Source organism: Lampetra fluviatilis, chromosome 25 (genome assembly GCF_964198595.1).
Source record: "Lampetra fluviatilis chromosome 25, kcLamFluv1.1, whole genome shotgun sequence".
Taxonomy (NCBI): domain Eukaryota; kingdom Metazoa; phylum Chordata; class Hyperoartia; order Petromyzontiformes; family Petromyzontidae; genus Lampetra; species Lampetra fluviatilis.
The window spans coordinates 2401558-2418089 of NC_136299.1; the positions used below are offsets into that span (position 1 = coordinate 2401558).

Below are 16532 nucleotides of genomic sequence, written 5' to 3' on the forward strand. Positions count from 1 at the left end.
GTTTTCTGGACATTGTATTTTGACTTGAGAGATTAGATCTCATTTATTTTTAGAATGGTCTCTCTCTCTCTTTCTCTCTACTTGAGCCGTGCCCTTTCTCAAAGACGTCGTGTGGTCACGGCCTGGCCTACTCTCGATTCAGCGCTGTCCCCCGATGTTTACTCAAGAAATGTGCACGGGATACTGCCAGTTGCAGTCACTTATTTCAAATGTGCTGATGTAACTTAATTCGCTGTCTTCCCCCAGCTTTTTGTACCTATTAATTATCCTGGTTAAAGCACGTTTACAATATCCAGTCTCTTGTTTTCTCATTACAGGTCCGATAAATCTAACTTGCCTTTCCATAAGTATTGTTATTAATATTATTTGGGTACCCACTATCGGTAATAATACTAAACTCGTTTTTTTTGCGGAATTTTCACAAGGCCTCAAAATGCTTTAAATAAAGCATGAGTTACGGTGAAAGTCTGTAAGTTTTAAGATGCGATTTTAAAAAGTGTAACGGACTTAGATTGCCATTTGGATCAAGGAAGGGTTATTCCACAATCGTGGAGCCTCGCTGGAAAAAACTTCGTCTCCCCCTTAAGAACAACAAAGTCTGACCTTTGGAATTATCGTGAGTTTAGACCAGACTCAGCAGATCCAAGTTTTTTGCAGTGGAATATAAAATGTAAGTAGATCGGTGGCATATTTTAAGGAGCAAACTCATTCAAGGCCTTCAAAGTGGTGAGAAGAAGACTCTTGAAGTCGATTCTGTACTTTACAGGGAGCCAGTGCAGGGAGGAAAGAACGGGCACACGATTTAGAGCTGGTTAAAACCGAGGCAGCTGAGGTTTGAATGTATTGTAGTCTATTTAAAACAATTTTAGACACACCAGCATTGCAGTTACCCAAACTTGAGGAAATAGAGGCATGCGCCAGCGTGGGTTCTCAGTCGAGATATTTTGCCTAAGTGGAAAAACTAGATTTTTCTAATACGTGGGTCTAGGATAAGACTCAAGTTTCTGACCTCAGAGGAAGACCGAATCATAGTCCCCTCTATGGCCATACCAAAACCATCCAATGTTTACGCACTTAATGTGGAGATCCCAGCAACATAATTTATCTCTTATCACAATAACATTTAAGAAAGTTTAGTTTCGGTCATATATTTACATTACTCGTCTTGTCTGTCCAAGCTTACATGTGTTTTTTTCACCATTTCCTTTCAGTCATGCTCAATTTACTTTTTAAAAAAATGTAGAAATGAAATTCCATTGTGAAATCGTTTTTCTTAGAAAAGCAATTATATATCTGGTAATCGGAGCTGCCTGCCTCTGCAAAGTGAAGGTGCATATCGGAGAACCATCTACATTTTTTGTTCATGAATATCAGCAGAACTGTATTGTGTCGCTAAATATACATAACGATTTTTTTTTCATAATAGAGGTTTTTGGGGTTAGATGGCGTGAATATAAAAATGTGTCGTTAAAACCCGCCACCACCCGACACAGCCAACTAGTAAGGGTTGTCACGTAAACAGAACGTGGCCAATTCGTCACTCGTACAGCACACCGGTGTGTTGGAGAGCCAAGCTACAACATTTACAATCTGAGTACGACGTTTCGCCAGTGATTACAACCAGCTTCATCAGGCGCCAGCCAGATTTGTGGAGAAGTCTACCTGTGTCGTTCCTTATATAGAGGCGTAGATGTGTTGACCACGCTTCTGCGCTCTTGCAACAATGTGGTGGGGGGGGATTACTGAGGCAACGTACATGATGCATGTGCATTACGCGAGCCCCTTGAACTTGTCCTTCCCGTCTATTGTGTTGATTAAAATATTCCTACCAAATCCTACTGAAGAACGCTGCCCTTTGTAGGCATCTATTTAAATAATGTATTATTTGATTATTCGCTTCCACGCAGCTCTAAGACGGTAGCTATCCGAACGAATCTATAGAAAATTTAAAGAAATAAAAAAAACTTTAACCGTTTGGATAGCTACCCTCTTAGTGCTGCGTAGAAGCGAATCATCAAATAATACATGATTTAAATGCATGACTACAAAGGGCAGTATACTTCAATAGAGAAGTTACATTTTTTTGAAAAAAATAATAATGGGCAATCTTCTTGGTTCTTTCGGTAAAGTCACGTAGAAGGGAAGTAATAAAATAATGAAAATAAAACATAATAAAATTATGTTTTATTATGTTTTTTATTACTTCCCTTCTACGTGACTCTACCGAAAGAACCAAGAAGATGAATCCCTGCAGTCACGAAAGCTTTAAATCAAGATTTAATAATGGGCAAATTTACCGATCCTTTCAGTTTGGGGAGTTTAGAATTGGTGTATGAATAGAGGCTTATGGGTGCTCATGCGACCTGGATTAGCACGAGGCAAGGTATTTATTCTATAAAGGAATAATACTGTTTTGTATGGACTCGTGAGGTGCGCATCGACGTGGCTTGTGGTATCAAACGGGGAAAATCCGTTTGGTGGACAGAAAGTGGCATGAGCTAGTTCTAGAACAGAGTTCGGTGGGAGAGCAGTTTCATCAGGACGATGCGGACGATGCTGCCGAGATGCAGAAAAATGCTGCTTGACGACGTGGAGGGTGAGGGTGGAGGCATACAGTGTCGTGAAGACGATCGCTCAAGATCGGGGAGTTTGAGGCCAAGACCGGCCCCTGATCGAGGAGCTGGTATCTTTTGCACGTTTAACTTTTTTCGCACCGTACGTAGCCAACCGTGCTGATTGGAGTTTGAGGCCAAGAACTGCCCCTTGGCAGAGCCCTTAAGAAGAAGGCAGATCACAGTCGTTACCGTTCAGGATTCAACGTGACGAACATTTGACACGTTGTGAAAGGTGGAATATTTGAGAATGCATACGCGGTTTTTTTCTTACACGTGATTTGAACGCCACTGCAAATGTCCGTGTGTGGATTATTGTGATGATTAAACCAAAACGGTGTAGGATTAAACGATTGACTGATAGCACGAATCTCACTCGAGGGAGCAGGGAGAGACGAATGGACCCTTTGTGTGGAAATTGTCTCTGCAGTGATGATTAGTGCACTGACCCACTCAGCCCACTCAGCAATTAGTAGTGTGCCCGAACTGCTCGCCCTGTAAGGTAGCAAGCATTGCTTGCAATGCAGTGCCACTGTGGGAGTCGTTCCACTACACACTTTCGACCCGGTGTAAATTATTAATTAGGTGGTTGAGGATGGATGGACATAATTTGCTAAGCGATCTAAACATAGCTGCCTAATGCGGCCACGTGGATGATTAGGGGTGGTGCAATGGGGGTGGGGGGGCAAAACAAGTCAACTTTTTGCATGAAATTAATTAATAAAAAAATATTAATTCGAGAACATGAAAAATTCGGATATCACTGGTGTTTAGCCCTGGCCAGGAATCGAACTTAGTTCCATGGGATCATAGCGAAGCATGGTCCACGAACCACCACCACCATTCTTCACTTTTTATCTACTGTACATAATGTGCGCCTTAATAAAAATTAAATTAATTTCTGTACACTTTGTGAAGGTGTGTGACGGTGTACTTATATTGCAATAAGGTCACAGATCAAATGTAAACACTCACGTAGTTCTGTCACTAGTCACAGATTGCTGATCAAGTGCATACTCTCTGCATGAGTCTATTATTCTTCTATATTTCACGTGAGTATGTTGATCTCTTAAGAGCGTGGAATAAAAATGTGCCACGAAGGAGTGCCATTGCCCAAAATGTCGCCCATTCTATGTTTATTTTTAAGGCCACAGTATTGTTGGTGAGCGTGTTGATTAAGTATGCCTGTCTGCATGCTTGAGTCTAGTTCACGCTGAAGCACTTTTTATATCGGGATGCTCCAAAAGTAATTCCTCTTCCCCCCCCATAACCTTTTCACGAAATCTTACAAAACGTTAAGGCATTCATCCGTGAAAATGTCATAAACATTTGGCGTTGTTTCGGTGGCATCTGCCAACATTGAACCAGGGGCCGGCGTTATTCACCATGAAACGATTCATCGTTGTCGTCGCATCTGTGGAGCTACAGCCGCCCCTGTATAGGGGCAGCAGGAGTCATCTTCTTAAACATGTTGCCTCCACAAAGTCCCATCTTCTGCAAAAGGGTCGAACAGTTGGAACGTGAGGATGCCAAATCGGGGCTGACACAGTGGATGGGGCAGTACAATTCACCCGAACTGTAAAATGAGACCTGATGTTCAGCCGGGCACTGGTGGCTGTGGTGCCGCGGTGGCGAGATCTTAACTCCCTCGCCTGGTATGCAGCAGGTCGTGGGTTCGATCCTGACCCTGACGCCTGCTGCATATTTGGAGTTTGCGCGTTCTCCCCGTGGATTTTTCCTCTTGAGAGTATTTGGCTGCTATTAATTTCCACGTGATAAGCCACTTCATTGAGATATCATTTGTGGCCAGGTCGCTTCTGAAAAAGAGCTGTATAGCTGTAACATGGGGCCTGTAACCTGTGGAGGCAATGAGGGTTGGTGGATCACCACACAAACAACCTGTGGGCTTCGAGGTCGCAATCTCCTTGCGTGCCAGGGCATGGTAGCAGTACGGCGAGTGGCTTCATTTTCATCTGTACGAGGGTTCGTGGAGATGTTGAATCGGCGGTGTGCTTGTGTGTGTGGGTGTGTGTGGCCTCAAGATGCACATAGCCTGGCACAAGCGTCGTGGTGACTTAGTGGCGAATAGCGATTGTTGCCTTTGTCTATTGTGTGGGGAGCGGTGGCGTAGCAGTTAGCGCTGCGCTGCGCTACGGACCTGGTCACCTGGATTCGATTCCCGCTCACGACCAACACCGGTGACGATTATTTGAGCCGGTCCTGGGCCTCCCCTAGGTCGACTCAGCCTCAAGTTAGTACCTGGCGCGGTGTGTAGACATCGTCACTGGGGAGACGAAGGCGGCCAGGCGTGGTGCTGGCCACCCACCCCCTTGTGTGCCGTGCCGGCCTTCATAGGTGCTCGCTAACAGCACTTGCCCCAACAGTCTGTTAAAGCTATATGGGGGGGTCTTTGTCTTTTGTGTGTGGGTGTGTCGCGTGCAGTGTGCGCTGCTGGCCCAGGAGCGCGACGCGGCCATGCAAGAACTCATGAAGCTCCAACAAGGTGAGCGCACAGATGACCACAGGCAATCACCACACACAGGCAATGACCACGCACAGGCAATGACCACGCACAGGCAATGACCACGCACAGACAATGACCACGCACAGGCAATCACCACATGCACATCACCCATGGCGATGGGTCTCCGCGGCGAGGAGTTGCCGTGGCGAGGGGTTGCCGTGGCGAGGGGTTGCCGCGGCGAGGGGTTGCCGTGGCGAGGGGTTGCCGTGGCGAGAGGTTCCCTGCCATATTTAGCACAATTGACATTCCTCATGCCATTTAATGGGAGCTCACATCGCTGTTCCTGGTGATGAAGATCTCCGGCGAACAATCTCAGTTCTACATCATTAGACCTATATATAATAATATTATTATATTTTGGTCATGGCAAAGGAGGTCTAATGATGTAGATGCTTACCCCGAGCCCTCATTACTTTAATAGTGCATTGTCTTTGAGCTGTGGACGCCTTTTGGCGTCCTCTGGTCTAGCACCAATTGAGACGAGGCTCAAAAGAAAGCCGTCTCTGGTGTGGACCAATAAGCTTCAAGGACAATGCATATATTATCAGAGTGTTTTTTTTTGCATTTTGACCACAAGTATTGTGGTTAATGCAAGACATGATTCCTTGTAAAAATGTTTCAGTTTTGTTGCCAGACAAAAGGGGGAAACCCTATTGTTATAATCTCAGCTCTGCACGCACTACTAACCGCTCGGTGGGCGATGACAACCTTCAACATGGCCGGTGGGGCCAAGTGTTCTGCTTTCATGAAAGACTCAACTTGGTCAATTTTCCTCTCAGTTTTTATTTCAAGGCCTCACCCCACCTTAGCTCGCTTCCCTCGTCTGGTTTCATGTCCCCTCCCGCTCGCAATCTCTCCTCACCTTTCCCCACCCCCTTTCCTTGGGCACAATCACCGTCTCTGCTCCTTTTCCCTACTCGCCCCCTTGCTCCGGAACAAAACTTCCCTATCCACGTGAAGCAAGTAGCACCCTCCCCCCGTCTCATTTCCACTCGTTCCTTCATGACCCCCACCTCTTCTCTCTCGCCCATTCTTCGCTCCATCCCAAGGCACCCACCGTAATTCCGGTACCCACTAACCACCCTCCCCATACCCAATCCCGATTCACTGCATCACCTTTATCTACCCTCATTGTACCACTCATAACCCTTGCAAAGCGCCTTGGATAAAAGCGCTATATAAATATAAGATAAGATATTTAACACATACGAGTTTACTTCATCAGGGGCTGCTGTGCCCCACCGTTAGTTAATATATCATTGTTAATTTATTAGCTTCCCCATCATTGCTGTATTTTAACAACTGCAAGTACCGCTTTGCTCTAACCCAGGGGTGGGGAACGTCCGGCCCGCGGGCCGTATGAGGCCCGGGAAATCATTTGGTCTGGCCCTGCCAAGGCAACCGCAGTCAGGACTCGAAATTCAATAAATCTTGGAGCAAACCTGGAAAAGCAGTTGCGAGTAACAACATCATCAACACCAGCTAACATCACACGCTTCGCCAAAGAGAAGCAGTTCCAGCCATCACATTAGGGGTGAGTTGATTAAATGTTTGACCAAATATAACGGCACATTTTTAAGTTGATGATTTTGTATGGCCCGCGAATGATGTTATAAATATCCAAATGGCCATTGGCAGAAAAAAGGTTCCCCACCCCTGCTCTAACCCATGCATGTGGCGCGTGCGTCAGTGTCCCACTTGGTGCTGGAGGAAGTGAATGCCATGCAGACGCAGCTGGAAGTGCAGAAGTCGTGCAGGCAGCGTGCAGAGAGCTTCGCGACAACGGTACGAGCCTCACTCTGGTGACACGTGTGCACACCTAGCAACGCACGTGTGTGTAAGCACCTAGCAACGCACGTGTGTGTGCGCACCTAGCAACACACACGCACACGTGCCTAGCAACGTGTGCCCCTAGCAACACACGCATGTGAGCACATGGCCGTGCTCGAACCAGTGTTGGGCCTTCGACACTTGGTCCTGGGTCTGAAGGCCATCATCTCCAGGACCTTGGTTCTGGGGGAGTGTGGCCTTGACCTGAGGTTTGGCTTTGAGGCACCGGTCAAATCACCGGCCTACACCTCAAAAGACCCCCAAAACTTGGCCTTTTTGCGGCTTTTAATCTTGACATTGGACTTCAGAATCAAAGTATGTATTCATACAGAAGGAATCCTATGAGCTATAAAGCTCTTTTTCACTATGTCCAGTAGGAACCGGTCAGAACGTTACAACACCAAACAATGGGCAGTTTTGCTGTTCCTCCTTTTCCATTGAAGGAGCACAGACTACCGTGGCTTTACTACACGGCCCATAGTTTGGGTTGCGGGGCCACAGACGCACTACTGCTGTGGCTCGTGTTCTTTAATTGTCCATTTATGATTCGAGATGGGCACATCGGGCCTGTTGATGTCTTGCTGCGGGTTGATGGTTCCACTGGTGTCTTCGAGGAGGAATGATTCATCGGTTCAGATTGCAGTCCCTAAACTTTTTTTGTTTTTAGCGAGCGCTCAAAACTAACAGTCCACCCAAACAAAAAAGAAACGTATTCTTAGGTTTTTTCGGTAAAGTCACATAGGTAAAAAATAAAATAGACGGAAGCTTGTGTTGCCTCCGAAACGTCGTGATTTTTATTTATTTATTTTACTTTTATTAATTGTAATTTTTTACCTATGTGACTTTACCGAAAAAACCTAAGAATATGAATCCTTGCAGTCACGAAAGCTTCAAATTTAGAAAAAATAAAAATAAATAAACGCCCCCACGCTCTGACGACCTATAGCAGCCAAGTCACACCGCGGCTGTCCCCCCGAACAGCTGAACAAGGAGAACAAGAAACTGAAGCGGATGAGCATGGCCATCATGGCCAAGGTGGGCATCCACGAGTTTCCAGATGACCTGCTGGATGAAGTCTCCAAGGAGCTGGAGCCGTCCAGTGAAGGCGCATCGGCGTCGGCTGCGGCGGCGTCTTCCACCGCCGCCGCCACCGTCCCCGCCGCGGAAGCCCCAGCGCCCGCCGACGCAGAGCTCCTCCTCCAGCAGCAGCAGCAGCAGCAGCAGCAGGCGGTGAAAGGTGAGCTTGGTTCGTGCACGGCCGCAACGCGACCCTGGAGACGATCGCACGGCAACGGGGGTTCGGTCCCCACTCATCACTTTCGGGGTGATCAATGTCACAGGACTTCCGCTATGAAAGTGGCTTTGAAATGTCGGTACGGTTCGCTTTGAGGCTGGTCAGTAGTCGTCGTGGTGCCGCAATGGCGATATGTTAACAGCCTCGCCTGGTAACCAAGAGGACGTGGGTTCGATCCCAACCCTGACGCCTGCTGCTGTATATTTGGAGTTTGCATGTTTCTCTCACCGTGGTCGCGTGGATTTTTCTCCGGGTCCTCCAGTGTTTCCCTCCACATTTCTAATCAACACCACGCGTTTCGAGTATTTGGCTACTGCTATAAATTGCCACGTGATAAGCCACTTGGTTGAGCTATAATTTGTGATAGCCAGGTCGCGTCTGATAAAGAGGGCCTTACCTGATAAAATAAAAAATAGTTCAGAAGCTTACTTTAGTTTAGTCACATGTTCACAACTGGTAAATGTTGTTGTTGCTATGACCGTCTTCTCTGGATTAAACGATGCACTTTTTTGCATTTGAATCTCGGGTGCAATCCTCGGGTGATTTGGTCCTAGGTGTTTCGATCTTCCGAGGAAACAATGGGCAGCGCTTAAGTGGGATCCGCACACAAACCACGGAAGATGCCTCATGCACAAGTGGGAAAATCAAAGTCTCTCTGTCTTCCTGTGTCCGACTGTGGGCTACGAACTCTAAACCCTTGTAACTCGTAACTTCGCACTGCCCCAAATATACATTTTAAGGTGGTGGGTGGGTGTCGCGTACCTATGTATGTTGAACTGTGTTCACACCGCACGAGCCAACTGTGCTAATCGGAGGTGCGGATGAGTGGGAGGGTGGGTGTATCTGTACTTCATCAACTCTCAGACAAAGCAATCGTTTGATTTAATCACTCACAACTGACTCCATCGTTGGTCCTCTTCATAGCCTATGGATGCTTTTATATTTTTTTTCCCCCAAAAGAAGTTGCCAAGGTGTCTGGCCCCCTCCCGACATATGAGCGGCTGTGGATTTCGCAGACCTGGAGATGCGCGTGACGGAGCTCACAGAGGAGCGGACCCGGCTGACGGAGGAGCTGAAGGCTGCGGAGAAGGAAAAGACGCAACTGGGGGAGGTCATCTTTCACCAGGAGCAGACCTTTACCAATTACAATCAAGGTGAGAGAGAGAAGAGCCACGGGCCTTCGCCCTCCCGTGTCGGATTGGACACCCTCTCTGAGCGGCGCTTCACAATCCAGCCTCCGTGTTACGTTTAAACTGCTCCATTTTCTACGCCGAACCGTCGTGGTGGGTTTGTAGTTTGTAGTTTGTATCAAGCAGTCGGTTTGTTGTTGCACGGCACGTCACCAAGGTCTCCAATGCGTATCTTGACACACATTTGATTTGTCACCATAGGCTATTTATATTTTTGGGCGATGCCTCTGTTTTTATGTCAGCGATTTCAGCGTGTTGGTGTGTATCTGCAATGCCAGTCTGTTTGTGTGTGAGCGATGTCAGTGTGTGTGTGTGTGTTAGCAATCTCAGTGTGTTTATGTGTTTGTGTGTATGTTAGCAATCTCAGTGTGTTGATGTGTGTGTGTGCGATCGATGTTAGTGTGTGTGTGTCAGCGATGCCCGTGTGTTGGTGTGTGTGTCAGCGATGCCAGTGTGTTGATGTTTGTGTGTGTGATCGATGTCAGGGTGTTGATGTTTGTGTGTGTGTGTGATCTATGTCAGTGTGTTTGTGTGTGTCAGCGATGCCAGTGTGTTGATGTTTGTGTGTGTGATCGATGTCAGGGTGTTGATGTGTGTGTGTGTGATCGATGTCAGTGGGTTGATGTGTGTGTGATCTATGTCAGTGTGTTTGTGTGTGCGATCGATGTTGGTGTGCGTCTGTGCGTCAACGATGCCAGTGTGTTGATGTGTGTGTGTGTGTGATCGATGTCAGTGTGTGTGTGTCAGCGAAACGTGTGTGTGTCTGCGAAACGTGGACCCCCCCTCATGAAACATCTTCGCTGGTTAGAAACATTTAGGCTGGCCTGCCTACAATCCATCCTGGGTTTAACCAGGCTGGATTGTGTGAGGAGTTCACAAATCCTTGAAAAATCTGGACAAGTCCCATCGGTGAGCTCCTCCGGCAGGCAAGGCTGCGTTGACTGGGTCATGTAACCCACATGCCCAGCCACCGCATGCCTAAACAGCTTTTGTTCGGCCGGATAGAGGGGGTTAAACGAGCGCGGCACAGGCTAGAGAAGAGATGGAGTGATGTGGTACAGGAGGATGTGGAGCTGAGTGGACTTGCCGATGACTGGTACCAGCGGTGTCAAGATCGGCCTCTGTGGACGAGGCTCGTGAAGGACGCTACTGGGCAGTTGGAGGCAGTCGCCCTCCAGCAACAACGGAGGGCAGAGGAGCGACGCTCACAACAACGAGCGGAGCGCCGAGTGGCTAAAGCACAGCAAGTTGGCACAGTAGGGGGCACAGGTGGTGCATCAGCCAGTCATCTCAGTCAGTCGACCCATGGCACCTGGGTCTGCCCCGTGACCTGCCAGCGGGCGTTCGACACTTCACGTGGCCTCAACGTGCACATAGCTTGGCACAAGCGTCGTGGTGACGTCACCGCCACTTAGTGGCGAATGGCGGTTGTTGTTGTCAGCAATGCCAGTGTGTTGATGTGTGTGTGTGATCGATGTCAGTGTGTTTGTGTATGTGTGTGATCGATGTCGGTGTGTTTGTGTGTGTCAGCGATGCCAATGTGTTGATGTGTGTGTCGACAGTTTCTGTTCTGGCGTTGGAGGAATTTGCGGAAGTGCAGAAACAGCTGGAGCTTGAGAAAGAACTGAGACAGAAGGCAGAGGAGTACGCACACAAGGTATCCACTTGCCTCTCTTTCTCACTTCTCTTCCTCTCGTAGCGTCCCGTTTTCTGCAGCCGTGCGTGGTATGGGTTTCTCAGAAGTCTGCGCGGTGTACGTGGGTTCCAGCACCTGTTCACACCAGCATGCGGCAGAAGTCCCGCGCGTGTACATGAACGTGCCTGCAGCAGAAATGGAGACACATACATAGCAGTTCCCTCGGCGCGCGTGCGTGTGGACTCGTGTGTATGTAAATACATCGATGGGATGGAGCGGTGGTGGTGCACTTGTTGACGTCGCTGCGCTACGAACCCGGCGAAATGAGTTGGAATCCTGGCCATGGCTGAGATCAGCAGAGAAAACTTGACCTGGTCCTAGGCCTCCCCTAGGTCGACTCAGCCTTTATTGATGACCCGGTGCGGTGTATTAACATCGGCACTGGGGAAGACAAAAGCGGCCGGGTGTGGTGCTGGTCACCTAACCCCCTCTTGCGTCGTGATGGCCTTCATACGTGCTCGCTAACATCACTTGCTCTAATAGACTGTATGCGGCGTGGGGGGGGGGGTCTTTATCTTAATTGAGTTTTCTTTATCTTCGCATGGCTGATGTAGGTGTAGAGCACAAACTGTAATTGTACATTGAAAGTGGTCGAGCCGGATGATTGCGATAGGAATGACGGAGTGGTGAATCATCGCGGTGTGATGATGCCTCCTCCTCCGTAACTGTGAATCGGGCACTGAGTCGTCGTTATACGTTCCACGGTCTGTTCTGGGTGACCACAGTCGCACACTGCCGGAGAGTTTTTAATTTTCCATCTGCGCATAAAGTGTCCACATCTGCTGCTATGGTTTGTGCAGTGGGATGCGGTTTAGGGTTGTGGCTCTTGAACTTCGTGGAAGATCGAAGCCAGCGATCTCCTGCCTAACGATGCTGCATCAGCATCACCGGTGGTGTTGTTGGGGAGCGATACGGGCACATTTAGACGTTTCGCTTGTAACTACAACAACCAGCATCATCATCATCATCGGGCAATTACCAGAAATATAAAAACGTCCTCCAGTCCCGGGCCCTAAAAGGGTCATCACTACGGACGGTGATCAGGGGGTGGGATGTGGTCAGCGCCACAAGGTGTCTGTCAGCCGGGTGGTGGAGGCTATGCACGTGATCTGTAGTAATCCAGCGAGGGTTGGTGGGCCGCACAAACTTGAGTTTAACACGTAGTGGGCTTTCGCAACCAATATTTTCAGTAATAAAGGTTTTTTGGGTTAGATTGCTTAAATCTAAACTCGTAACTAATTGGCACGCTCTGTTAACGTGACAAACCTTACTCATCGGCTGTGTCGGGTGGTGGCGGGTTTAGCGACACATTTATATTCACGCGATCTAATCCCCAAAAAAAACCTCTTATGGTCGCACAAATGTTGTGAAACTCCCTTCGCTTGGCTCGCCAGCAGAAGGCAGTAGAGCAAAGGGCAGGATAATATATTCTGAATGGGATAGAGTTGGGGTTTTTTTTTCTTCTCCAGGTGCTCCCATTTCCTGCCATGTGTATATAAACGCTCATTAATTGGCTGAAAACATCTTAATATTTCGAAGCTTGGGCAATTGTTGGTAGTGCCGGCTCACCGACTGACTGCTACTGCTGCCTTCCAGCTTGTCTGTGATTCCTCACCGATTGTGAGATGCAGTCTGCGTAAACAACATCGCTGTACATATATATAGGGGTGCTACGGTGGCGGGAAGTTGTCTGCCATGCCTGGTGTAGAGGAGGGTTGTGGGTTCCGACCGTGACGCCTGCTGTATATTTGAAGTTTGCGTGTTCGGTCACCTAGTGGTGGCGTCGTTTATTTTTCCCGGGTCCTCCGGTTTTTCCGTCCACATTTCAAAAAATCAACGTACGCTGGGACTGTTTGGCTGCTGTAAATTTGCACGTGATAAACCACTTCGTTGCGATATCGTTCGTGGCCAAGTCACTTCTGAAAAAGAGCTACATAGTTCAGTGGGCCTCACATGGTAAAATAAAAAAAATAGTTCATCGTTTAATAATTTCAATAGATCAAACGACGCGTTACCATTACGGACGTTGTCCGTGTTACCGCAGAATCTGTACGGTCGGTCGCTTACGGCGTGCGGAGATCTCCGGCGTACTCGCCCTCCCACCGCCCTCCCTCACGTTTGTGCGTGACCCCCCCTCCCCCCCCCCTCGCGCAGATGCTGGTGGAGCAGAAGAAGCTACAGCGACAGAGCCAGATTCTGCTGCAGAGTCACGTGGCCGAGCGGCAGCTGATGGAGGCGCTGGAGGAGAACGCGGCGCTCACCAGCCAGCTGGAGGCGGAGCGGCGCCAGCACCAGCTGCAGGTGGCGCTCGCTCCTGGGCTCGGCTGTTTGTCTCACCCCCCGCCCCCCGCCCCCCACCCCCCACCCCCCCCCCACTCCCCCCCCCCACTCCCCACAGGGGGGGGGCTCGAGCACCCCCGTTGTCTGTGGTGCAGCACAAACACACAAACAAAAGACGAAGATCCCCCGTGTAGCTTAACAGACTGTTGGGACAAGTGCTGTTAGCGAGTACCGATGAAGGCCGGAACGGCAGACGAGGGGGGGTGGGTAGCCAGCACCACGCCCGGCCGCCTTTGTCTACCCAGTGGCGATGTTTACACATTGCACCAGGTACTCATTTGAGGCTGAGTAGACCTAGGGGAGGCCCATGACCGGTTGGGATAAATATAATCGTTACTCGTATTGGCCGTGAGCGGGAATCGAACTCGGGTCTCCAAGTTCGTAGCGCAGCGTCGCGCTAACCGGCGACACACCGCTCCCCACGCACACGCACCCGTCGCTCAGGCTTGTTCCCTTGCGCTGCAGGTGAAGGAGCTGCAGGAGAAGTTGGAAAGCCTGGAGCTGCGCAAGGAGCTGGAGTCTCTGCAGCGGCGGCTGGAGCTGGCCGAGGAGGACATGAGGGAGAAGGACGCGCGCACGGAGCGGGCGGAGGCGTCCGCCCGAGACCTCAAGCACGAGGGTGCGGTGGCCACCGCGCTCACCACGCTCACCACGCTCACCACGCTCCTCGGCCACGCTGCCGTCGTGCAAGGGGGGTGGGGGGGGTGGCGGCGCTTCGAAGGCAGAGTTTATGACGGTGACGGTTAAAGGCGCAGCGCCTACGATCGCTCGCTCGCTCACGCCACTGCTGGACGAAGGGAGCTCCACTGGAGGGAGCTCTACAGAGCCCCTCTGAGGGGGAGGGTGTTTGGCCACCCGCCCCCACGTCGTTGCCGTTGCCAGCCTTCGTCGGCGCTCGCTAACGGCGCTTGCCCCAGCAGCCTGTTACAGGCAACATGGGGGACCTTCGTTGTAGCGGCGATGCTATTCCACAACGATCGGAGCAGCCCCACGGAGACGCGGCGCTGTGCCAGGCTTGGTTCAGGGGGAGATGGTCAGGGAGTCGAGGGATGAGGTTCTGAGTAGGGGTCCGGCGGTTTTTTGAGGCTCCGTGCTCTTGAGGCGATCGGCCAGATTGGTGTGCAGATGGCTATTGGGTGACCGAATGGGAAAGGGTTCTTATCTAAATTGTTACATTCTCTGTAACAATAAAAAAAATAACAACAACGTATAGCCCTTTGTCGTACAACTGCCGGATGAAGGCATCTTCATTCCAAGTCTTGGGGGGGATTTGTTTGACTACACTTGACCATGCTCGCTACTGCAGGTTGTAAATCGGTACTTGAGTTTTGTCAGCAAAAACTTTTTAGCATCTTGTTTTGTTTCCTTACTCTAAGGTTGTCATTTGAAGCTGTGGAATAATATAAACCACTGCCTTAATCGAGGATGTTGCTTTCGTGTGGGTTAGTATTAAATACCGTGCAACACCTAAAGGGGCAGCCCTGCAATTGCTTGCTAACTCCACCGCTGGTGGAAGGGCCTCTACTACATGGAGCTGCAGAGAGCCCTCGAGAGGGTATTTTAGCCTACTCTTTGTACATTTTCGCACCGTACATAGCCAACCGTGCGAATCGGAGGTGCGCGGGAAGGACAACAAAATGAGAGCCCCTCTAGAAGGGGGTGTTTGGCCTACTCTTCCACGCTCATCAGACGTCGTGGAAGTGTGTTTGGTAGTCGGCACGCTTTTACCTGTCAGTCGGTGTGCGAAGCGGCAGGACACATCGCTGCCTTTGAGAGGAAGGGTTCGTGTATCCAGGCAAACCTGTACCTAAGATGAAGTGGCTGCCTAGTGTAGTGACGTCGTCCGTGTCTATTGGCTCAAACGACTGCGTGCAAAAACACGCGGTCAGCATCGCCTCTTCCAATGCTCAGCTTGGCTTTCCCCCGGTTCTATGGGATTACTGAACTGACAGGCACGGATATAACACATTAATCAACAGGTAGGCTAGCACAATTGTAATAACAACAACTTAATGATGAAATGTATTGCAATGTTTAGCCCTTGTTAGAGAGAGGCTCTCCCACACTGTGTTGGTTCTGGGGTGGTTTGACCATACTTCACTAACCTGGTCAATTAGGTTTGGTGAATGGTGGCAAGGTGCCCAGTGCCTGTTAAGTTATCACCGAACACGAATGGATCATGGCCATGGCGAGGAATCCAAATCGGTTCGCCAGGTTCATAGTGCAACGTGCGTTCCACTGTGCCACCACAAGTTGTAATGCGAGAAATAATACAAATTGCAGCTGAAGCGATAGCAAATGTCAACAGTCGTCGTTAAATATGATGAGTTGCCTCCGACTATGTGCTCCAAGTGGCATCTACATGAATTGACAACAATTCAACACAAATCAATTGGTGGACGAGCATTCACATGTGCAGCCCCCACTGTCCGGAACAATCTCCCGCTACACATCACACAAATCAAATCAATTAACCAATTCTAATCTGAACTCAAGGCCGATTTTATCTGTCCTAGCATACGCTGGAAAATATGCATTTACATGATTGTCCAATTTGTCTCGTAACTTTTTGGCCACTCCACTATCCCTCCAGTGAAGGTTCTCCAAAATCTTGCGAAATGTTGGGATTTTTGTGGTCTGGGGTATGGAGACCGAATGGATGTATTTATTTTAATTTATTTTCTCTGCGATTATTTTTTTTATTGTTGTGTGCTTATTTTTTTCTCCCGTTATTTATGTATAATTTTCTTTTTTATTTGCTAAGTAGTGGGGTTTGGTTTTTGTATTATCTGTGTACGGAAACTGGATAATTGATGTGCAGCATTGTGGGATGCAATTGCATGAATGACGCTGTGTAAAATTAAACAATTATTACATTAGCTGCAAATGAACGCTAATGGTTGGCCTGTGGCCTCCTTCTGTTGAGGGCCTCGCCCCTTTCTATCTAGGCCCCGCCTTTTTCTGTCGAAGCCCCGCCCAATAGAACACAGGGTTTGGGATGGTTTGGGTAGTGGTTGTGGATGGTGGGAGGGTGGGGAGTGTGGAC

At 49.2% G+C, this 16532-nt stretch overlaps 1 protein-coding gene across 3 annotated transcripts in view; it reads left to right on the forward strand.

Annotated features, from left to right (window-relative positions):
* Nucleotides 1-16532, forward strand: part of SHTN1 (shootin 1) — a 65512-nt gene that overhangs the window by 16154 nt on the left and 32826 nt on the right. For all 3 annotated transcript variants that reach the window (XM_078868011.1, XM_078868010.1, XM_078868012.1), the window contains exons 3-9: nt 5055-5115; nt 6827-6921; nt 7948-8203; nt 9277-9414; nt 11013-11107; nt 13301-13447; nt 13952-14105. In XM_078868011.1, the coding sequence (XP_078724137.1) occupies nt 5055-5115; nt 6827-6921; nt 7948-8203; nt 9277-9414; nt 11013-11107; nt 13301-13447; nt 13952-14105 (946 nt within the window). The remainder of the gene's footprint in view (nt 1-5054; nt 5116-6826; nt 6922-7947; nt 8204-9276; nt 9415-11012; nt 11108-13300; nt 13448-13951; nt 14106-16532) is intronic.